The following is a 24,541-nucleotide window of genomic DNA, read 5'->3' as shown; positions in this document are numbered from 1 at the left end:
CCCAACAGCTGTCCCTTATGGGCATTCTGACGCCACCCCCATCAACAAAAACCCCACCTACACCACAGCCCCATATAGGCCCCCACCAAGGCTCTCGCTCCCCCAACCCCAATATTCTTGCATGACCACAATGATAGAAAAGAAACTGAAGGTTTGGTACACAAACGCGGATGGAATAACGAATAAACATGAGGAGTGGAACGAAAGAATCAGTGAAAAATCCCCAGACATCATAGCAGTCACAGAAACAAAACTCGCTGAGACAATAACAGACACAGTCTTCCCAACAGGATATCAGATCCTGAGGAAAGATAGAAGGAGTAAAGGGGGAGGAGGGGTTGCACTGCTCATAAAACACCGATGGGGATTTGAGGAAATGGAAGGCATGGACATGATTGGAGAAAGAGACTACATTGTAGGTACAATTCAGCCCGGGTTCAATCCCGGCCGGGGGTATGGTTTAACATAAAGTAGTCATTGGAGTGATGTACAACCCACCACAGAACTGCAGGAGGCCAAGAGAGGAGTACGAAGAAAACAACAGGGTGATGGTGGACACACTGGCTGAGGTGGCAAGAAGAGCTCACTCGAGCAGAGCAAAGTTACTGGTAATGGGCGATTTCAACCACAGGGAGATCGACTGGGAAAACCTGGAGCCACATGGGGGTCCCGAAACATGGAGAGCCAAGATGATGGATGTGGTACTTGAAAACCTCATGCATCAACATGTCAGGGACACAACCAGAGAGAGAGGGAAGGATGAGCCAGCAAGACTGGATCTTGTGCTCACCCTGAGCAGTTCAGACATTGAGGACATCACTTACGAGAGGCCCCTTGGAGCTAGCGATCACGTGGTTCTGAGTTTTGACTATATAGTAGAGTTACAAGTGGAGAAGGTAACAGGAACTGAAGGGGACAGGCCAAACTATAAAAGGAGGGACTACACAGGTATGAGAAACTTCCTGCAGGAGGTTCAGTGGGACAGAGAAATGGTAGGAAAATCAGTAAACGAGATGATGGAATATGTGGCAACAAAGTGCAAGGAGGCAGAGGAAAGTTTTGTTCCCAAGGGAAACAGAAATAATAGGAAGACGAAAACGAGTCCTTGGTTTACCCGAAGGTGTAGGGAGGCAAAAACTAAGTGCAACAGAGAATGGAAAAGGTACAGGAGGCATAGGACCCAGGAAAACAAGGAGATTAGTAGAAGAGCCAGAAATGAGTATGTACAGATAAGGAGGGAGGCCCAGCGACAGTATGAAAACGACATAGCATCGAAAGTAAAATCTGACCCAAAACTGCTGTATAGCCACATTAGGAGGAAGACAACAGTCAAGGACCAGGTGATAAGGCTGAGGAAAGAAGGTGGAGAACTCCCAAGAAACGATCAAGAGGTATGTGAGGAGCTCAACACGAGATTTAAGGAAGTATTTACAGTAGAGACAGGAAGGACTCTGGGGGGACAGACCAGATGGGGACACCAGCAAGGAATACACCAACAAGTGTTGGACGACATACATACAGATGAGGAGGAGGTGAAGAAACTGCTAAGGGACATCGATACCTCAAAGGCAATGGGACCGGACAACATCTCCCCGTGAGTCCTTAGAGAGGGAGTAGATATGTTGTGCGTGCCACTTACCACAATCTTCAACACGTCCCTGGAAACTGGGCAACTACCTGAGGTATGGAAGATGGCAAATGTAGTTCCCATTTTTAAAAAAGGAGACAGAAAAGATGCACTAAACTATAGACCTGTGTCATTGACGTGTATAGTATGCAAAATTATGGAGAAGATTATCAGGAGGAGAGTGGTGGAGCACCTGGAACGGAACAAGAGTATAAATGCCAACCAGCACGAAGTCACGGAAGGCAAATCCTGTGTCACAAACCTTCTGGAGTTTTATGATAAAATAACAGAAGTAAGACACGAGAGAGAGGGGTGGGTTGATTGCATCTTCTTGGACTGCAAGAAGGCCTTTGACACAGTTCCTCACAAGAGATTAGTGCAGAAGCTAGAGCATCAGGTGCATATAACAGGAAGGGCACTGCAATGGATCAGAGAATACCTGACAGGGAGGCAACAACGAGTCATGGTACGTAATGATGTATCACAGTGGGCACCTGTGACGAGCGGGGTCCCACAGGGGTCGGTCCTAGGACCAGTGCTATTTTTGGTATATGTGAACGACATGACGGAAGGGTTAGACTCAGAAGTATCCCTGTTTGCAGATGATGTGAAGTTAATGAGGAGAATTAAATCTGATGAGAACCAGGCAGGACTTCAAAGAGACCTGGACAGACTGGACACCTGGTCCAGCAAATGGCTTCTCGAATTTAATCCTGCCAAATGCAAAGTCATGAAGATAGGGGAAGGGCACAGAAGACCACAGACAGAGTATAGGCTAGGTGGCCAAAGACTGCAAACCTCACTCAAGGAGAAAGATCTTGGGGTAAGTATAACACCGAGCATGTCTCCGGAAGCACACATCAATCAGATAACTGCTGCAGCATATGGGCGCCTGGCAAACCTGAGAACAGCATTCAGATACCTTAATAAGGAATCATTCAAGACACTGTACACCGTGTATGTCAGGCCCATACTGGAGTATGCAGCACCTGTTTGGAACCCGCACTTGATAAAGCACGTCAAGAAACTAGAGAAAGTACAAAGGTTTGCGACAAGGTTAGTTCCAGAGCTAAGGGGAATGTCCTATGAAGAAAGATTATGGGAAATCGGCCTGACGACACTGGAGGACAGGAGGGTCAGGGGAGACATGATAACGACATATAAAATACTGCGTGGAATAGACAAGGTGGACAAAGACAGGATGTTCCAGGGAGGGGACACAGAAACAAGAGGCCACAATTGGAAGTTGAAGACACAAATGAGTCAGAGAGATAGTAGGAAGTATTTCTTCAGTCATAGAGTTGTAAGGCAGTGGAATAGCCTAGAAAATGACGTAGTGGAGGCAGGAACCATACACAGTTTTAAGACGAGGTTTGATAAAGCTCATGGAGCGGGGAGAGAGAGGGCCCAGTAGCAACCGGTGAAGAGGCGGGGCCAGGAGCTAAGACTCGACCCCTGCAACCACAAATAGGTGAGTACAAATAGGTGAGTACACACACACACACACACACACACACATATATATATATATATATATATATATATATATATATATATATATATATATATGCAATAAGATCACAGTAAACAGGTGATTTCAAAATATGCAAAACAACCACTCTGAAAGAATCGAGAAATTCCAAGCGCTTTCGTGACTACTCACATTATCAAGGAACTATGAAAGTGAAGCATCCAAGGAAGCTATATAAGGGGTCCGGCCAGCACCTCAGTATCAGATCCCACAACGGTTAAACACGTGACGCGCGGCGAGCCAACTTGGATAGGTCCTTTGCACAACTCACCCCCAAGCTATTCTACCCAAGAAAATTTAAAAATTATTTGTCCAGTGTATTATTAAATTCTTCCCAAATTCTATTAATTATAAATGGATCTAATTTATATAAACCAAAGGAAATATTCATATTATTGTCAAAACTGCTTTTTATGAAACAAGATTCAATTATATTCCTGTCGACCATGGACTTGCTTGATACTACTTTCTCAACTTTTTGAAAATCAATTGGATGGTTAAAATCTCTTACATGAATAAATAGAGCATTGGAATCTTGTCCAGTTCTAATGCTATATTTATGTTGTTTTAATCTTAGTTCGAGATTTTTACCAGTTTGACCGTAATAAACTTTATTGCAAATTTTACAAGGAATCTTATAGACACATCCATCAGCATTTTGGGGGGAATTCTTTATCAAAAGTTTTTTTACTGTATCAAGATTTTTGAATACAACTTTAATATTAAAAGTCTTAAGAAGAGAAGGCATATCAACCAAGTTTTCATGGTAAGGGAGAACCAACATATTTTTAGTTGAATAAGGCTGTTTGTCCCTTTTTGGATTATAAAAAGTGTTTCTAGCAACTTTAAAAGATTTATCTTGTTTCATAAAAAGCAGTTTTGACAATAATATGAATATTTCCTTTGGTTTATATAAATTAGATCCATTTATAATTAATAGAATTTGGGAAGAATTTAATAATACACTGCACAAATAATAATTTTTAAATTTTCTTGGGTAGAATAGCTTGGGGGTGAGTTGTGCAAGGGACCTATCCAAGTTGGGTCGGCGCGCGTCAGGTGTTTAACCGTTGTGGGATTTGATAGTGAGGTGCTGGCCGGACCCCTTATATAGCTTCCTTGGATGCTTCACTTTCATAGTTCCTTGATAATGTGAGTAGTCACGAAAGCGCTTGGAATTTCTCTATTCTTTCAGAGTGGTTGTTTTGCATATTTTGAAATCATCTGTTTACTGTGATCTTATTGCATATATATATATATATATATATATATATATATATATATATATATATATATATATATATATATATATATATATATATATATATATATAGACCGCCTGTACTGTCTGTACAGACAGCCCATACTGTCTGCCAGCTTAGTTCATATTTCGCGCCATGCTGGTGCTGCCACCTATAGGCCTTGCCACTTCAGTATGCCCACACTTGCCTCTCTCTCACTCACACAGCGGCCTAGCAGCAAGTCACAAGTACTCCCAGCTCTCTCTCGTGGGATGGCCCTGCCTGGGCCATGGGCACAAACACACAAGCCTGTGTACCCACCACGACCTTACAAATAAACAAAGAAGCCTCGAAGAGACGTATCATTCACACCCGCTTACAGCTTACCAAACAAATTCGTTATATATATATATATATATATATATATATATATATATATATATATATATATATATATATATATATATATATATATATATATATATGTATATATATATAATATCAATAACAACACTGCACTAGCCAAGGACTCGAACCCATGCTGCTTTGGCCTGCCTCATGGTGGGCGAAAACACATGATGCCCTTATTCACTGAACCATACGATCCTTAAGAATAGCACATCCAGCTGAACTGGATGTTGTACTCGCTACCCAAGGACACACGATGGTGTGGATGTCTCTACGCAAATTTCATTCTAGTCCCTGTTTGGTGTACTAGTTCAACGAGCAGTATTTTGTATTATTGTGACCTTGAGTGAGGTTTGTAGTCTCTGGTCCCATAGACTGTACTCCGTCTGTTGTCTTCTTTGCCCTCCTCAATCTTCGTGACTTTGCAGTTGGCGGGTTGAACTCTGGATCTAGACCAGGCCTGCAGCCTGTCCAGATCCCTTTGTAGTTATGCCTGGTCCTCGTCTGATTGAATTATTCTTATCAACTTCACATCATCTACAAACAGGGACACTTCTCAATTTACTCCTTCCGCCATGACCTTTACAAATACTTGAAACAGCACCGGTACTTGGACTGACCCCTGTGGAACCGCCCTCTTCACAGGCGCCCACTCCGACACCTCGCCACGTATGTACTTACCTAGTTGAGGTTGCAGGGTCGAGTCCTAGCTCCTGGCCCCGCCTCTTCACTGGTCGCTACTAGGTCACTCTCCCTGAACCGTGAACTTTACCATACCTCTGCTTAAAGCCATGTACGGATCCTGCCTCCACTACATTGCTTCCCAAACTATTCCACTTCCTGACTACTCTGTGGCTGAAGAAATACTTCCTAACATCCCTGTGAGTCCCCTTGTTGCTGTGTCCAATCTCTGGAACATCCTGTCTTTGTCCACCTTGTCAATTCCTCTCAGTATTTTGTATGTCGTTATCATGTCCCCCCTATCTTTCCTGTCCTCCAGTGTCGTCAGGTCGATTTCCCTTAACCTCTCCTCGTAGGACTTACCCCTTAGATCTGGGACTGGTCTTGTTGCAAACCTTTGCACTTTCTCTAGTTTCTTTACGTTCTTGGCTAGGTTAGGGTTCCAAACTGGTGCCGCATACTCCAATATGGGCCTAACGTACACGGCATACAGGGTCCTGAACGATTCCTTATTAAGATGTCGGAATGCTGTTCTGAGGTTTGCTAGGCACCCATATGCTGCAGCAGTTACTTGGTTGAAGTGTGCCTCAGCAGATGTGCTCGGTGTTAAACTCACCACCAAGATATTTTTCCTTGAGTGAGGTTTGTAGTCTCTGGCCCCCTAGACTGTACTCCGTCTGCAGTCTTCTTTGCCCTTCCCCAATCTTCATTACTTTGCACTTGGTGGGGCTGAACTCCAGGAGCCAATTGCTGGACCAGGTCTGCAGCCTGTCCAGATCCCTTTGTAGTTCTGTCTGGTCTTCGACCGAATGAATTCTTCTCATCATCTTCACGTTATCTGCAAACAGGGACACTTCGGAGTCTATTCCTTCCGTCTTGTCATTCACAAATACCAGAAACAGCACTGGTCCTAGGACTGACCCCAGTGGGACCCCGCTGGTCACAGGTGCCCACTCTGACACCTCGTCACGTACCATGGCTCGCTGCTGTCTTTCTGACAAGTATTCCCTGATCCATTGTAGAGTCTTCCCTGTTTTCTCTGCTTGGTCCTCCTCTTGTGTGGAAAATGCCATCTTCCCACCCCTCTCTCTCTCTTGTCTTACTGCTGTCACTCTGTCATAGAACTCCAGTAGGTTTGTGACACAGGATTTTCCATCCCTGAAACCATGTTGGCTGCTGTTGATGAGATCGTTCCTTTCCAGGTGTTCCACCACTCTTCTCCTGATAATCTTCTCCATGGCTTTGCATACTATACATATCAGTGACACGGGTCTGTAGTTTAGTACTTCATGTCTGTCTCCTTTTTTGAAGATTGGGACTACATTTGTTGTCTTCCATGCCTCAGGCAATCTCCCTGTTTCGATAGATGTATTGAATATTGTTAGGGGTACACATAGTGCCTCTGCTTCCTCTCTCAGGACCCATGGAGAGATGTTATCCGGTTCCATTGCCTTTGAGGTATCTAGCTCACTCAGAAGCCTCTTCACTTCTTCCTCGGTTGTGTGTACTGTGTCCAACACTTGGTGGTGTGCCCCACCTCTCCGTCTTTCTGGAGCCCTTTCTGTCTCCTCTGTGAGCACTTCTTTGAATCTCATATTGAGTTCCTCACATACTTCACAGTCGTTTCTTGTTGTCTCTCCTCCATCCTTCCTTAGCCTGATTACCTGGTCCTTGACTGTTGTTTTCCTACTGATGTGGCTTTATAACAGCTTCGGGTCAGATTTGCCTTTCGCTGCTATGTCGTGTTCATATTGTCGTTCGGCCTCCCTTCTTATCTGTGCATATTCATTTCTGGCTCTACGACTGCTCTCCTTATTCTCCTGGGTCCTTTGCCTTCTATACTTCTTCCATTCCCTAGCACACTTGGTTTTTGCCTCCCTGTACCTTTGGGTGAACAATGGGCTCATCCTGGCTTTTTCATTATTCCTGTTACCCTTGGGTACAAACCTCTCCTCAGCTTCCTAGAATATTGTTGTTACATATTCCATCATCTCATTTACTGGCTTCCCTGCCAGTTCTATGTCCCACTGAACCCCGTTCAGGAAGTTCCTCATTTCCATGTAGTTCCCTTTCTTGTAGTTTGACTTCATTCGCCTGGGCCTTCCTGCTTCCCCTCCCCCCCCACTTGTAGCTCTGCTGTGTATTCGAAGCTTAAAACCACATTATCGCTGGTCCCAAGGGGTCTTTCATATGTGATGTCCTCAATATCTGCACTACTCAAGGTGAATACTAGGTCCAGTCTTGCTGGTTCATCCTCTCCTCTCTCTCTTGTAGTGTCCCTTACGTGTTGGTACATGAAGTTTTCCAGTACCACCTCCATCATCTTAGCCCTCCATGTATCTTGGCCCCCATGTGGCTCCAAGTTCTCCCAGTCAATTTCCCTGTGGTTAAAGTTACCCATGATCAGTAGCCTTGCCCTGCATGCATGAGTCCTTCTGGCCACTGCAGCCAGTGTGTCAATTATCTCTCTATTGCTCTCATACTCTAGCCTTGGCTTTCTGCTGTTCTGTGGTGGGTTATACATCACTGCAATTACCACCTTGGGACCTCCAGACTGAAGGGTTCCCGCTATGTAATCACATGCTTCTCCACTGTCTCCTCTCTCCAGCTTATCAAAATTCCATCGGTTTTTGATCAGCAGTGCCACTCCTCCACCCCCCTTGTTCCCTCTGTCTTTCCTCAGGATCTGGTATGCCATTTGAAAGATGGCATCTGTTATCATACCTGTAAGCTTGGTTTCTGTGAGAGCTATGATGTCCAGTGATGCCCCTTTGACTCTTTCATCCCACTCCTCCCACTTATTTGCTATTCCATCAGCGTTTGTGTACCATACCTTCAGTTTCCTCTCCAACACTGTGTTTTGAGGGGGTCTGTGAGGGTTGTAGACCTGTTAGTGTACTGTGGGATTCTGTAGCTGAGTGTTGGGTGGGAGCTGTGAGTATGGATTGAAGTTTGTGTTGGGATGGTGTTATAGATTGTGGAGTTCTGGGGATGGTTCTGTGTGTGCTTGCTCTTGTTGTGTGTGTGTGTGTGTGTGTGTGTGTGCTCACATGTTTGTGGTTGCAGGGGTCGAGTCATAGCTCCTGGCCTCGCCTCTTCACTGATCCCTACTAGGTCCTCTCTCTCCCTGCTCCATGAGTAAGGAGAGAGAGGACCTGGAGTACAGTGAGGGACCAGGAGCACAGTGAGAGACCAGGAGTACAGTGAGGAATCAGGAGTACAGTGAGGCATCAGAAGTACAGTGAGGCATCAGAAGTACAGTGAAGGGTGTACTCAACTCTCATCTAGATCACTCCTCTACCTGCACAGCTGGTGCTGTAATCCACCTGCACAGCTTGTGCTGTACTCCACTTGCAGAGCTGGTGCTGTACTCTATTTGCACAGCTGGTGCTGTACTCTACCTGCACATCTGGTACTGTACTCTTCATGTACATGTGCGTGTATCGATGTGCATATTTCCATATACACATACATCAAATCAATCAAATCAAGTTTATTCTCTATAAGAGTTACATTGTGGGGTTTACAGGATTTGGATATTGTGTAGTTTACATGTTATAAAATACTAATTACAGAGGGGGCCACTAGGACACCTAGCATGGCTAGGCATTTCGGGCAGACTTAGATTAATTCTTAACATTAAATCCTTACAGATTATGGTATTAAGGCTAAGTGACTACGTTATAATTTGTGAGTTTAGCAATGTGAATGCTTTTGTTTTAGCACAATACAAAGTGTCTATATTGGAGTATCATAGGGAAACTTATGACTAGTTAGGATTCATTATTTTAAGATTAAGATTAGTATTTCTGGGTTTATAGTCAGTGGGTGAGTGAGTGTAATTGTGAACCACTAGGTGGTTATCATGTAGTTAGTTGTCAGGGTGTATCAGGGAGATAAGATGTTTTTTAATTTTTTGAAAGTGATGAGTGTGTCTTCAGTTCTAGAGTTTTCAGGTAGGGTGTTCCAGATTTTAGGTCCTTTGAAATACATTGAATTTTTGTAAAGGTTTAGTCGGACACCTGGAATGTCATAGAGATGTTTGTGTCTGGTGTTATGCCTGTGGATCCTGTCACAACTATCAAGAAAGCGTTTTAGGTAAATGTTAATATTGGAATTTAAGGTTCTGTAGATATAGATTGCACAGTAATAAGTGTGGATGTACTGAACAGGGAGTAAGTTTAGATCTATGAAGAGTGGGGGAAGGGGTGTTGCCTGGGATGGGATTTAGTGATTATTCTTACTGCGGCTTTTTGTTGGGTTATTATTGGCTTTAGGTGTGTTGCTGCAGTTGAACCCCAAACACAGATAGCATAGGTGAGGTATGGATATATAAGTGAATGGTATAGTGTGAGAAGGGCAGTTTGCGGCACGTAGTATCGTATCTTGGAGAGGATCCCCACCGTTTTGGATACTTTTTTTGTTGTGTTGGATATGGGTGCTGAAATTTAGGTTGTTGTCGAGGTATAGGCCAAGGAATTTGCCCTCATTATGTCTGGCAATTAGAGTGTTGTCGATCTTAATGTTAAGTTGCGCAACATCTGCTCTGCTACCAAACATAATATAGTAGGTTTTGTCAGTGTTAAGTGTAAGTGTAGATGAACCTGTACAAACACACATGAACACGTACACATAAATATACGTACATGTACACTAAGGTTATAACATTTTTACCTTTTTTTCCAAATAAAGCATCTCGTGTGTCATAATTCGATAAACTTTTGTTTAAAAACAATGAAAAAGTCCCCAATTCCTCTCAGTTTCCACAAAAGGTCACCCCTAAATAAAAACTCTGAATCACCATATATCTGCGTTACTACTCAGAAGTATCAACTTAGGAAAGTACAAATTGGCAATTCAAATTAATGAAAAATATTAATCACCATATATTAACGTTACTAATTACTAATTTGCAAGTCTATTATACTGGCGTCTACTTTTGTTGTTATCATTTTCTCATTGTATTTCACAGAGGACAATATATTTGAAGAATTGAGACACTTATGCAACATATGGGAATCTTTATTAAAGATACGTTTCGCCACACAGTGGCTTCATCAGTTCTATACAAAGTAGGAAGGTATAAGGAGAGGAGGAGCTTCAGGTAGTCAATCCCTCAGCCTGGAGTCGATGTGTTCAGTCCATCAAGATTCAGTCCATCTAGACTGATGGACTGAACACATCGACTCCAGGCTGAGGGACTGATTACCTCAAACTTCTCTCTTTATACCTTCTTGCTTTGTATAGGACTGATAAAGCCACTGTGTGGCGAAACGTTTCTTTAATAAAGATTCCCATATGTTGCATAAGTGTCTCAATTCTTCAACTTGTCGGTTTTCAAAACCATTCGACAATATATTTTCAGGTACAGCCTAACAGTGTGGGTTTTATTGTCAATATTTGACATTCATGTCACTGCAAACTTTTCCAGTTTCTAGAACTGTTAAGAAATTTCTGAAACGGTATAGAAGTTTGTAGAACAATTCAAATCCTGCTATATACAAAAAACTTTGTGAGCAAACAAATCAACTTATTGCCGTTATATCTATTTCAGAAATTCAAAATTAATTATAATGTGACACAAGAAAGTGATACTGCCATAAAGAAGTACAAAGATATCTGGACCAATAATTTGGTGGGATTCCAGAGGTCACATAGAAGAGGAATTGTGCCTTTAGAAGAATCTTCACTAGAAGAAAAGTGGAGAATACTTCTCCAAACCCAAATCATTGGACGATATCAGTTTCTTGGAGTAGAAATCAAAGGACGAAGGGAGTGAATAGCGAAAATTTCAAAAGAACTTACAAAAATCAAGATGGAGAGATGATATGAAGTTTTTGTACCATCTAACGCGAGTGTTCAGATTCTTTGAAGGAAAAGGACTCTTTCCTTTGATTAACTTTCAGAAAATTCCAAACATCAGCAATGTGAGGTGGAATTCAAGAGCCATTCTAGCTACTCTTACATTTATTCTTATACTTACAAGACGGAAGACTTTGGAGAAGATATATAGATTAATTTCAAACACCTGGACAGATTATTGGTTTACTGATCAGATGTACGATGAAAATGACTTCAAGAATTTATCAGAAATATTGAAACCTTACGAAAAGCATTGAACTTGTTGAAAAATCACTGGAAGCAGGAGCCGTCCACACTCAATATACCAAGAAGTAATCAGTGTGCTGAACGTGCAATCAAAGTTATGCAGGAACTGTATGTTGCTGCAGAAACAAAAACTGTAACTTCGGTTCATTCTAAGCAATAAGTAGTAATATACGTACAAACATGACAACAATGATACTGTAAGCTGTTTTATTTGTTGTAAATATTATATGCAAAATACATTTAAGTTATTTGTTTTCGTTAGTTTTTTTTTTTTTCATTTAGGGATGACATTTTCTAAAAAAATATTGAAATGAAAGGTCATTTCTTTGCTTTTAGGCAAAAGTTCTTCTGATTAAGGTACAGGAATATTACGTTGTAAAAAAAGTTATAACCCTAACTTCGGCAAAGCTGATTATTTTTTCAGTTGGTTATGTTTGGCTGCCACAGGTGGTGTTCCACGGGGGACCAGAGGTGAAACCAGATGAGAGGGACGAAGGAGGGAGGGATGAAGAGATGAGGAAGATGGTGAGTGACTACGTGAGGAAGACGTTCCCCTTCCTTCATCCTCATCCAGTCATCCAGGAAACCTGCCTCTACACGGTAACTTATTTATGGTGTTTCCTTCCTTCAGTAACCTGCTTCTACACGGTAACTTATTTATGGTGTTTCCTTCCTTCAGTAACCTGCTTCTACACGGTAACTTATTTATGGTGTTTCCTTCCTTCAGTAACCTGCTTCTACATGGTAACTTATTTATGGTGTTTCCTTCCTTCAGCAACCTGCCTCTTCACGGTAACTTATTTATGGTGTTTCCTTCCTTCAGTAATCAGATTTAGTTTTCTCGATCATGGTGTTTGGTTGCCTTATTATTATTATAACTATTGTTCTTGTTGTCTATCACCTTATTAATATGTCCGTCACCATATTATTATTTCTATCACCTTATTAATGTTTGTCACATTATTAATGGTGTCTGTTCGTGTGTCCTTTTATTAATAATATCTGTAATCTTATTAGTATGTCTGTCATCTTATTAATGGTGTCTGAGTCATTAATAATATTGTCTAACTTATCATTAATAGTATGGAGTTACCTTATTTACTGCCAGAATATCTTACGTAGACAAATCAAACCTGTTCGGGAGACATTACGGTAGGAAGAGTTGTGAGTCCCGGGGCTTGACTGCCAACTCGCTCTGCTCACATACTGTCTGAGGCTCGGTCCCACAACAGATAGAAACGTTTGGTATGTTTTCTATTCCTGACGTCCATGTTTACGTAGCAGTAAGTAGGTACATGGGTGTTAGCCGACTCTTGTGGATGGCTTATTTCAAAGCCCAGCCCTTAGATAGGGCTGGGGTTCGAAATAAGCTTATGAAGAATAACATTTCTGTCAGCATAGTTGCTGATTCCCTTATATGTGTTGTATAGCATATCATAGTACCATCCATGTGCTTTATATAGAAGATCCCTTTTAGGCCGAGTGACTGTTCGTGTGACATCACAGGACGCGCATGTGTACGTTCGTACCTCTGCCTCCCTCTCAGTCGGCAGATAGACATCCAGGCATTGACACGGCAGGCTGGGCTTCGTCTCCCATCACAGTCTGACAATATATATCGTTACCATCCAACTAGTGTGTCTACCTTCAACCCTCAAATCTCCTTTTAAGAACCCCCACGACAATTGGTGGCAACGGAGGGCCTGTAATCCTGACGATTACAGCGATTTCTGGAGATAAATTTCTACTGGGCCGGTCGCCATCTCCTGACGCTAGGCCGACCTAGCCAGCCAGCTACCTCAAGACAGCTGCCTCAAGACAGCTGCCTCTGCAAGTGTCTACGAGCCTCTACAATATTCACTGGTCAGTCTCTCTGTATTAGTGTTTATCTGCTTATTTGCATCACTCCTGAGGGGTTGACCCGAGTTTGCAAAGTAAGCAAGCAACCAGTCTGTGGTGGGGGAGTCAGAACAACCCAGTCAGTTCAGCCTAGCCTACTCCATCCAGCTTTTGCCTGCCAAGCCAGCTTTCCACCCCTGCTGTGCTCTTTGTGAGAAGTTATCAAGCTATTCTGTGTGAAGGGTTAAGATAAGCCAGCAAGCAACTAACCCAGGTGTCTTACCCCAGTATTCAAGCAAGCTACGTGGGTACAGTCTTCTTCACTTGTGATTCAAGCTCCAAGCCATTCTGAGTGCTCTTTTTCATCCCTGTGGTGTTGTGGTAATTCGTGGGTTTGTTTTCAAGCCAGCCAGCTTAGAAATATCTTCGTGCCAGTGTGGGTGTCCCCAGTGAGGCTTACGCCATTCATCCCATAGGCCCACTCACCACGCGGTCTCGGTCTTAGCCCTGTTCCAGCCCACCCACCGCTGCCTCAGACACCTCACTCAGCCATTCACCCACTCACCCAGCCTCTACCATTGTTTTGGTAATCTTACTACGGGTACTAGCACCATATTTTAAGGACCACATAGGGGGTCAAGAGCTAGAGTGTATTTGGCACCACCGTTGAAAGCCTCCTGTGTGAGTTCATCGTCGATTTAAGTGCAAATACTTCGAGTGTGGAGAGAAGTCAGTGATCGTAGCCAGCCACAAGAGGACATAAACATTCACAACCTTCTACCTAATTCTTCACCAAGTCGCTACAGTGATAACATTTTTCATAGAGACATTTGCGAGTGTTGAGACATTTCTTTTGTGTTCCAGTGATTTTTCTTAGTGACATTCAGTGACTCTTGATTAGACTCAGTGTTTATTATATACTGTTTGCAATAATTTTTTTTATCTTCTTAATTCATTGTTAATTTTCGTGCTATTATCTTATGTCTGTTGTATTGTGTTTCATTGTAGGAGCTGCCAGAAATCACCAGTTTCTTCAACATGCAAGTTATACTTTTGTATCAATCAAATCACATATTACTCGGGTAGATAATTTCCAGTAGATCCTTCATGTGTTAGCCCAAATCACCGACCAGTATGTTTTAAATAAGTGACCCACTGATCAGATCAGATCGACTGGTCCGAACCCTCGACTGGTCCGAACCCTTGACTGGTCCGAACCCTTGACTGGTCCGAACCCTTGACTGGTCTGAACCCTTGACTGGTTTCAAACGGATTCGTTGGACAATAAAACAGACTGTAAACGAATGGGGTTGTAGGCACCCTTATCAAACACAAACAATAAATATAAATCAAGAACGTACACGGTAAGCTGTCCAATATACAAGTACAGTTAGAAATAGAAATACAAATAGCTAGAGCTTCATTTAAGGAGGTTATTAATAGAATATTCAAGAGGTTGCTAGTAGAATTACAGTAAATCAACCATTCAAATCATTATGAAGCTCTGTGTAGTCTGTGGTCAATCAAACAAACGGGCTTCCACATGGATAAATTGTCATTTTTGTGGAAATTGGTGTCACGCCCCTTGTGCAGATATCCATGAACTATCTACAAGCAGTATTAAAACAGGGAAGTGTTTTTGGGTATGCCCAAATGAGATAAATCTGTGGACTAAAATCACAAGGGTATTAAAAGAGGATAACATCAAAGCTGCTTTCATAGAAAACCTGGAAGCTTTCTACAACAGATGGGAACATAAAAAGTCTGGGCTGAATGGTACTGCCCTTGATACTGGCCATGTAGTCAGAAACTGTAAGGCTGGAGGTGATGTCCTGGTAGTCAGTAAATGTGGGGCTGATAGTGCTGTCCTGGGAGACAGTAATGGTGAAGCTGGAGGTGCTGTCCTGGGAGACAGCAATGGTGAAGCTGGAGGTGCTGTCCTGGGAGACAGTAATGGTGAAGCTGGAGATTTTGTCCAGGTAGTCGGGAATTATACGCAGGAAAGAATACATATAAATGACGTCATAGGGGACAGGAGCCGTAGTAGGGAAACAAGTGCAGTCAAAGATAAGATAAAACCAATATTGCAAACTAGAAATACCACAGGAAATAGCAAACAAGAGGACTCCACTAGCAATAGTAAGGATATATTACCAAAAACAACTGGTGGGAGCTCCTTTGTTGGTGCTAGGGAGGATAGGAATAAGACAGGGAAACATGCACCAACAGGGAATACAGTCACAGAAACCCAAGGCAAACGAAAACCAAGCCTGTGCACATACTATGCACTTGGTATCTGCAGGCATGGAAAATCTGGAAAAACAGACAGGACGTGCAACTATGACCACCCTAGAAAATGCCATGCCCATATGACAACAGGAAAATGCAAACTCTCTTCCTGTAAGCTTTTTCACCCTGAACTGTGTACCTCTTCAGTACAGGAAAGACTGTGCTATAACTTAAATTGACAGGCACACCATCTAAAGGGGACAAAAAGATACAAAACATCCAGGCCATGGGAAAACCTGAGTAGCCACAGCCACTCAAGAGGGAGAGGTTTTTTAGTGCCAGGAAGAAAAAAAACTGGCAGGAAATGGCAGAAATCGTACACCAAATCCAGTCATTCCTGGAGTGGAACCACAGTCGATGGTCTCCACTCCAAACCAACAGATACAGATACTAATGCCAGAAAAAAAATCCCCCCCAGTACCAACAATACCATCAGTCCGATGACATTCTTCTTTGCAAATATACAGGGTCTAAAGCCAGCAACAAACAACAAAATACCTTTCATCCGTGGACTGCTTGCAGAGGCAAAGGCAATGTTCGCGACCTTCACTGAGACCCACATAAAGGATCACTTGGACAACGAAATATGGATCCCAGGTTACAACCAATACAGATGTGACAGAGTGAACAGGCAAAAGGGGAGGGTTGGCCTGTACATTGCAGAGTCACTTGTTTGCACAGAACTGCTTAATGCCTCAAATGATGTAGTGGAAGTTTTAGCAGTAAAGGTCGAGAACCAAAACCTAGTCATTGCGGTAGTCTACAAGCCTCCGGATGCAACATCCCAGCAATTCCAGGAACAGCTGTTAAAAATTAACCACTGTTTGGAAAATCTTCCAGCTCCTGCACCCAACATCTTGCTCCTGGGGGATTTCAACTTAAGGCACCTAAAATGGAGGAATATAGCAAATAATATTGTTGCAGTAATAACACCAGGAGGCAGCTCTGATGAAAACTCACACTCACACGAGCTTTTAAATCTCTGCACAAAATTCAATTTAAACCAGCAAATAATAGAGCCTACTAGACTGGAGAATACACTAGACCTCATCTTCACTAACAATGATGATCTGATAAGAAATGTCACCATATCAAAAACAATATACTCAGATCACAACATAATTGAGGTTCAGACATGTATGCGTGGAGCCCCAGACCGACATAATGAGACTAGTCACGATGGAGCATTCACCAAATTCAACTTCAATAACAAAAACATAAAGTTGGACCAAGTAAACCAAGTCCTAACCGATACAAGCTGGGAAGATATTTACCTGGAGTTTACCTGGAGAGAGTTCCGGGGGTCAACGCCCCCGCGGCCCGGTCTGAGACCAGGCCTCCTGGTGGATCAGTGCCTGATCAACCAGGCTGTTGCTGCTGGCTGCACGCAAACCAACATACGAGCCACAGCCCGGCTGATCCGGAACTGACTTTAGGTGCTTGTCCAGTGCCAGCTTGAAGACTGCCAGGGGTCTGTTGGTAATCCCCCTTATGTGTGCTGGGAGGCAGTTGAACAGTCTCGGGCCCCTGACACTTATTGTATGGTCTCTTAACGTGCTAGTGACACCCCTGCTTTTCATTGGGGGGATGGTGCATCGTCTGCCAAGTCTTTTGCTTTCGTAGTGGGTGATTTTCGTGTGCAAGTTCGGTACTAGTCCCTCTAGGATTTTCCAGGTGTATATAATCATGTATCTCTCCCTCCTGCGTTCCAGGGAATACAGGTTTAGGAACCTCAAGCGCTCCCAATAATTGAGGTGTTTTATCTCCGTTATGCGCGCCGTGAAAGTTCTCTGTACATTTTCTAGGTCGGCAATTTCACCTGCCTTGAAAGGTGCTGTTAGTGTGCAGCAATATTCCAGCCTAGATAGAACAAGTGACCTGAAGAGTGTCATCATGGGCTTGGCCTCCCTAGTTTTGAAGGTTCTCATTATCCATCCTGTCATTTTTCTAGCAGATGCGATTGATACAGTGTTATGGTCCTTGAAGGTGAGATCCTCCGACATGATCACTCCCAGGTCTTTGACGTTGGTGTTTCGCTCTATTTTGTGGCCAGAATTTGTTTTGTACTCTGATGAAGATTTAATTTCCTCATGTTTACCATATCTGAGTAATTGAAATTTCTCATCGTTGAACTTCATATTGTTTTCAGCTGCCCACTGAAAGATTTGGTTGATGTCTGCCTAGAGCTTTGCAGTGTCTGCAATGGAAGACACTGTCATGCAGATTCGGGTGTCATCTGCAAAGGAAGACACGGTGCTGTGGCTGACATCCTTGTCTATGTCGGATATAAGGATGAGGAACAAGATGGGAGCGAGTACTGTGCCTTGTGGAACAGAGCTTTTCACCGTAGCTGCCTCGGACTTTACTCTGTTGACGACTACTCTCTGTGTTCTGTTAGTGAGGAAATTATAGATCCATCGACCGACTTTTCCTGTTATTCCTTTAGCACGCATTTTGTGCGCTATTACGCCATGGTCACACTTGTCGAAGGCTTTTGCAAAGTCTGTATATATTACATCTGCATTCTTTTTGTCTTCTAGTGCATTTAGGACCTTGTCGTAGTGGTCCAATAGTTGAGACAGACAGGAGCGACCTGTTCTAAACCCATGTTGCCCTGGGTTGTGTAACTGATGGGTTTCTAGATGCGTGGTGATCTTGCTTCTTAGGACCCTTTCAAAGATTTTTATGATATGGGATGTTAGTGCTATTGGTCTGTAGTTCTTTGCTGTTGCTTTACTGCCCCCTTTGTGGAGTGGGGCTATGTCTGTTGTTTTTAGTAACTGTGGGACGACCCCCGTGTCCATGCTCCCTCTCCATAGGATGGAAAAGGCTCGTGATAGGGGCTTCTTGCAGTTCTTGATGAACACAGAGTTCCATGAGTCTGGCCCTGGGGCAGAGTGCATGGGCATGTCATTTATCGCCTGTTCGAAGTCATTTGGCGTCAGGATAACATCGGATAGGCTTGTGTTAATCAAATTTTGTGGCTCTCTCATAAAAAATTCATTTTGATCTTCGACTCTCAGTCTGGTTAGCGGCTTGCTAAAAACTGAGTCATATTGGGACTTGAGTAGCTCACTCATTTCCTTGTTGTCATCTGTGTAGGACCCATCTTGTTTAAGTAGGGGCCCAATACTGGACGTTGTTCTCGACTTTGATTTGGCATAGGAGAAGAAATACTTTGGGTTTCTTTCGATTTCATTTATGGCTTTTAGTTCTTCCCGCGATTCCTGACTCCTAAAGGATTCTTTTAGCTTAAGTTCGATGCTTGCTATTTCTCTGACCAGTGTCTCCCTACGCATTTCAGATATATTGACCTCTTTTAGCCGCTCTGTTATTCTTTTCCGTCGCCTGTAAAGGGAGCGCCTGTCTCTTTCTGTTTTACATCTACTCCTCCTTTTTCTTAGAGGAATAAGCCTTGTGCATACATCGAGTGCTACCGAGTTAATCTGTTCTAGGCATAAGTTGGGGTCTGTGTTGCTTAGTATATCTTCCCAGCTTATATCGGTTAGGACTTGGTTTACTTGGTCCCACTTTATGTTTTTGTTATTGAAGTTGAATTTGGTGAATGCTCCCTCGTGACTAATCTCATTATGTCGGTCTGGGGCTCCGCGCATACATGACTGAACCTCAATTATGTTGTGATCTGAGTATATTGTTTTTGATATGGTGATATTTCTTATCAGATCATCATTGTTAGTGAAGATGAGGTCTAGTGTATTCTCCAGTCTAGTAGGCTCTATTATTTGCTGGTTTAAATTGAATTTTGTGCAGAGATTTAAAAGCTCGCGTGAGTGTGAGTTTTCATCAGAGCTGCCTCCTGGTGTTATTACTGCAACAATATTATTTGCTATATTCCTCCATTTTAGGTGCCTTAAGTTGAAATCCCCCAGGAGCAAGATGTTGGGTGCAGGAGCTGGAAGGTTTTCCAGACAGTGGTCAATTTTTAACAGCTGTTCCTGGAATTGCTGGGATGTTGCATCCGGAGGCTTGTAGACTATCACAATGACTAGGTTTTGGTTCTCGACCTTTACTGCTAAAACTTCCACTACATCATTTGAGGCATTTAGCAGTTCTGTGCAAACAAGTGACTCTGCAATGTACAGGCCAACCCCCCCCTTTTGCCTGTTCACTCTGTCACATCTGTATAGGTTGTAACCTGGGATCCATATTTCGTTGTCCAAGTGATCCTTTATGTGGGTCTCAGTGAAAGCCGCGAACATTGCCTTTGCCTCTGCAAGCAGTCCACGGATGAAAGGTATTTTGTTGTTTGTTGCTGGCTTTAGACCCTGTATATTTGCAAAGAAGAATGTTATCGGACTGGTGGTATTGTTCGTACTGGGGGGGGATTTTTTTTCCGGCATTAGTATCTGTATCTGTTGGTTTGGAGTGGAGGCCATCGACTGTGGTTCCACTCCAGGAATGACTGGATTTGGTGTACGATTTCTGCCATTTCCTGCCAGTTTTTTTTCCTTCCTGGCACTAAAAAACCTCTCCCTCTTGAGTGGCTGTGGCTACCCAGGTTTTCCCATGGCCTGGATGTTTTGTATCTTTTTGTCCCCTTTAGATGGTATGCCTGGCAATTTAAGTTATAGCACAGTCTTTCCTGTACTGAAGAGGTACACAGTTCAGGGTGAAAAAGCTTACAGGAAGGGAGTTTGCATTTTCCTGTTGTCATATGGGCATGGCATTTCCTAGGGTGGTCATAGTTGCACGTCCCATCTGTTTTTCCAGATTTCCCATGCCAGCAGATACCGAGTGCATAGTATGTGCACAGGCTTGGTTTCCGTTTGCCTTGGGTTTCTGTGACTGTATTCCCTGTTGGTGCATGTTTCCCTGTCTTACTTCTATCTTCCCTAGCACCAACAATGGAGCTCCCACCATTTGTTTTTGGTAATATATCCTCACTATTGCTAGTGGAGTCCTCTTGTTTGCTATTTCCTGCGGTATTTCTAGTTTGCAATATTGGTTTTATCTTATCTTTGACTACACTTGTTTCCCTACTATGGCTCCTGTCCCCTATGCGGTCATTCATATGTATTCCTTCCTGCGTATAATTCCCGACTACCTGGACAAAATCTCCAGCTTCACCATTACTGTCTCCCAGGACAGCATCTCCAGCTTCCCCATTACTGTCTCCCAGGACAGCATCTCCAGCTTCACCATTACTGTCTCCCAGGACAGCACCTCCAGCTTCACCATTACTGTCTCCCAGGACAGCACCTCCAGCTTCCCCATTACTGTCTCCCAGGACAGCACTATCGGCCCCCCATTTACTGACTACCAGGACATCATCTCCAGCCTTACAGTTTCTGACTACATGGCCAGTATCAAGGGCAGTACCATTCAGCCCGGACTTTTTATGTTCCCATCTGTTGTAGAAAGCTTCCAGGTTTTCTATGAAAGCAGCTTTGATGTTGACCTCTTTTAATACCCTTGTGATTTTAGTCCACAGATTTATCTCATTTGGGCATACCCAAAAACACTTCCCTGTTTTAATACTGCTTGTAGCTAGTTCTTGGATATCTGCACAAGGGGCGTGACACCAATTTCCACAGAAATGACAATTTATGCATGTGGAAGCCCGTTTGTTTGACTGACCACAGACTACACACATCTTCATAATGATTTGAATGGTTGATTTACTGCAATTCTACTAGCAACCTCTTGAATATTCTATTAATAACCTGCTAGGTGGTGCACAACGAAACCGTTTGAAACCAGTCCAGGGTTCGGACCAGTCAAGGGTTCGGACCAGTCAAGGGTTCGGACCAGTCAAGGGTTCGGACCAGTCAAGGGTTCGGACCAGTCTATCTGATCTGATCAGTGGGTCACTTATTTAAACCATACTGGTCGGTGATTTGAGCTAACACATGAAGGATCTACTGGAAATTATACTAAGCAACACAGACCCCAACTTATGCCTAGAACAGATTAACTTGGTGGCACTCGATGTATGCACAAGGCTTATTCCTCTAAGAAAAAGGAGGAGTAGATGTAAAACAGAAAGAGACGGGCGCTCCCTTTACAGGCGACGGAAAAGAATAACAGAGCGGCTAAAAGAGGTCAATATATCTGAAATGCGTAGGGAGACACTGGTCAGAGAAATAGTAAGCATCGAACTTAAGCTAAAGGAATCTTATAGGAGTCAGGAATCGCGGGAAGAACTAAAAGCCATAAATGAAATCGAAAGAAACCCAAAGTATTTCTTCTCCTATGCCAAATCAAAGTCGAGAACAACGTCCAGTATTGGGCCCCTACTTAAACAAGATGGGTCCTACACAGATGACAGCAAGGAAATGAGTGAGCTACTCAAGTCCCAATATGACTCAGTTTTTAGCATGCCGCTAACCAGACTGAGAGTCGAAGATCAAAATGATTTTTTTATGAGAGAGCCACAAAATTTGGTTAACACAAGCCTATCCGATGTGATCCTGACGCCAAATGACTTCGAACAGGCGATAAATGACATGCCCATGCACTCTGCCCCAGGGCCAGACTCATGGAACTCCGTGTTCATCAAGAACTGCAAGAAGCCCCTATCACGAGCCTTTTCCATCCTATGGAGAGGGAGCATGGACACGGGGGTCGTCCCACAGTTACTAAAAACAACAGACATAGCCCCACTCCACAAAGGGGGCAGTAAAGCAACAGCAAAGAACTACAGACCAATAGCACTAACATCCCATATCATAAAAATCTTTGAAAGCTTCCTAAGAAGCAAGATCACCACCCATCTAGAAACCCATCAGTTACACAACCCAGGGCAACATGGGTTTAGAGCAGGTCGCTCCTGTCTGTCTCAACTATTGGATCACTACGACAAGGTCCTAAATGCACTAGAAGACAAAAAGAATGCAGATGTAATATATACAGACTTTGCAAAAGCCTTCGACAAGTGTGACCATTGCGTAATAGCGCACAAAATGCGTGCTAAAGGAATAACAGGAAAAGTCGGTCGATGGATCTATAATTTCCTCACTAACAGAACACAGAGAGTAGTCGTCAACAGAGTAAAGTCCGAGGCAGCTACGGTGAAAAGCTCTGTTCCACAAGGCACAGTACTCGCTCCCATCTTGTTCCTCATCCTCATATCCGACATAGACAAGGATGTCAGCCACAGCACCGTGTCTTCCTTTGCAGATGACACCCGAATCTGCATGACAGTGTCTTCCATTGCAGACACTGCAAGGCTCCAGGCGGACATCAACCAAATCTTTTAGTTGGCTGCAGAAAAGAATATGAAGTTCAACGATGAGAAATTTCAATTACTCAGATATGGTAAACACGAGGAAATAAAATCTTCATCAGAGTACAAAACAAATTCTGACCACAAAATAGAGCGAAACACCAACTTCAAAGACCTGGGAGTGATCATGTCGGAGGATCTCACCTTCAAGGACCATAACATTGTATCAATCGCATCTGCTAGAAAAATGACAGAATGGATAATGAGAACCTTCAAAACTAGGGAGGCCAAGCCCATGATGACACTCTTCAGGTCACTTGTTCTATGTAGGCTGGAATATTGCTGCACACTAACAGCACCTTTCAAGGCACGTGAAATTGCTGACCTAGAAAATGTACAGAGAACCTTCATGGCGCGCATAACGGAGATAAAACACCTCAATTACTGGGAGCGCTTGAGGTTCCTAAACCTGTATTCCCTGGAACGCAGGCGGGAGAGATACATGATTATATACACCTGGAAAATCCTAGAGGGACTAGTACCGAACTTGCACACGAAAATCACTCACTACGAAAGCAAAAGACTTGGCAGACGATGCAACATCCCCTCAATGAAAAGCAGGGGTGTCACTAGCACGTTAAGAGACCATACAATAAGTGTCAGGGGCCCGAGACTGTTCAACTGCCTCCCAGCACACATAAGGGGGATTACCAACAGACCCCTGGCAGTCTTCAAGCTGGCACTGGACAAGCACCTAAAGTCGGTTCCTGACCAGCCGGACTGTGGATCGTACGTTGGTTTGCGTGCAGCCAGCAGCAACAGCCTGGTTGATCAGGCTCTGATCCACCAGGAGGCCTGGTCACAGACCGGGCCGCGGGGGCGTTGACCCCCGGAACTCTCTCCAGGTAAACTCCAGGTAAACTTGAAGTACCTTAGTGTTTTTCCTTGTTGTGTGCAACATATAAGCAGTTTAAAACTTGTGTTACACTTCACAATTATCTTGTGTTCACAGTATTGCAGTGAAGTAATTCAGTAATTTATTACCTTGTATTCTGCATCACAACTCAGTGTTGTCTGTTATATTTTCCTCCCAGTATTTGTGTATTCTTGTTTTGTTTTCTCTGTGTGTGTTGAACTTTTTTTGAGTTCATATTTTTTTCCTGTAGCCAGTGTCTAATTTGTCTTATTTCCACAGACAATAGTGCCATTGTTTTGTGCAAGCAAGAAACTATTTTTCAAAGTTTTCACACATCAAGTTTCATAGCAAGAAAATTCTAGTATTGTGTTTATGTTGATGTGTTGTGTTCTGCATCACTGTAAGTGTTGTGTTCTGCATCACTGTAAGTGTTGTGTTCTGCATCACTGTAAGTGTTGTGTTCTGCATCACTGTAAGTGTTGTGTTCTGCATCACTGTAAGTGTTGTGTTCTGCATCACTGTAAGTGTTGTGTTCTGCATCACTGTAAGTGTTGTGTTCTGCATCACTGTAAGTGTTGTGTTCTGCATCACTGTAAGTGTTGTGTTCTGCATCACTGTAAGTGTTGTGTTCTGCATCACTGTAAGTGTTGTGTTCTGCATCACTGTAAGTGTTGTGTTCTGCATCACTGTAAGTGTTGTGTTCTGCATCACTGTA

The 24,541-nt window shown here is 43.2% G+C and overlaps 1 protein-coding gene across 8 annotated transcripts in view; it reads left to right on the top strand.

Annotated features, from left to right (window-relative positions):
- LOC128696241 (peroxisomal sarcosine oxidase) overlaps positions 1-24,541 on the top strand; it is a 184,629-nt gene that overhangs the window by 109,899 nt on the left and 50,189 nt on the right. For 7 of the 8 annotated variants that reach the window (XR_011392938.1, XR_011392937.1, XM_070092561.1 and 4 more), the window contains one exon: positions 12,044-12,196. Coding sequence is in view for 6 of the 8 variants with exons in the window: in XM_070092561.1 (XP_069948662.1) it covers positions 12,044-12,196 (153 nt within the window). In the remaining 2 variants the exon portion in view is untranslated. Of the gene's footprint in view, positions 1-12,043; positions 12,197-13,267; positions 13,352-24,541 lie in introns of those variants that run through there. The other variant, XM_070092560.1, reaches the window with a different exon arrangement.

Source organism: Cherax quadricarinatus, chromosome 39, assembly GCF_038502225.1.
Source record: "Cherax quadricarinatus isolate ZL_2023a chromosome 39, ASM3850222v1, whole genome shotgun sequence".
NCBI classification, from domain to species: Eukaryota; Metazoa; Arthropoda; class Malacostraca; order Decapoda; family Parastacidae; genus Cherax; species Cherax quadricarinatus.
This window is presented reverse-complemented; position numbering and strand designations above follow the sequence as displayed.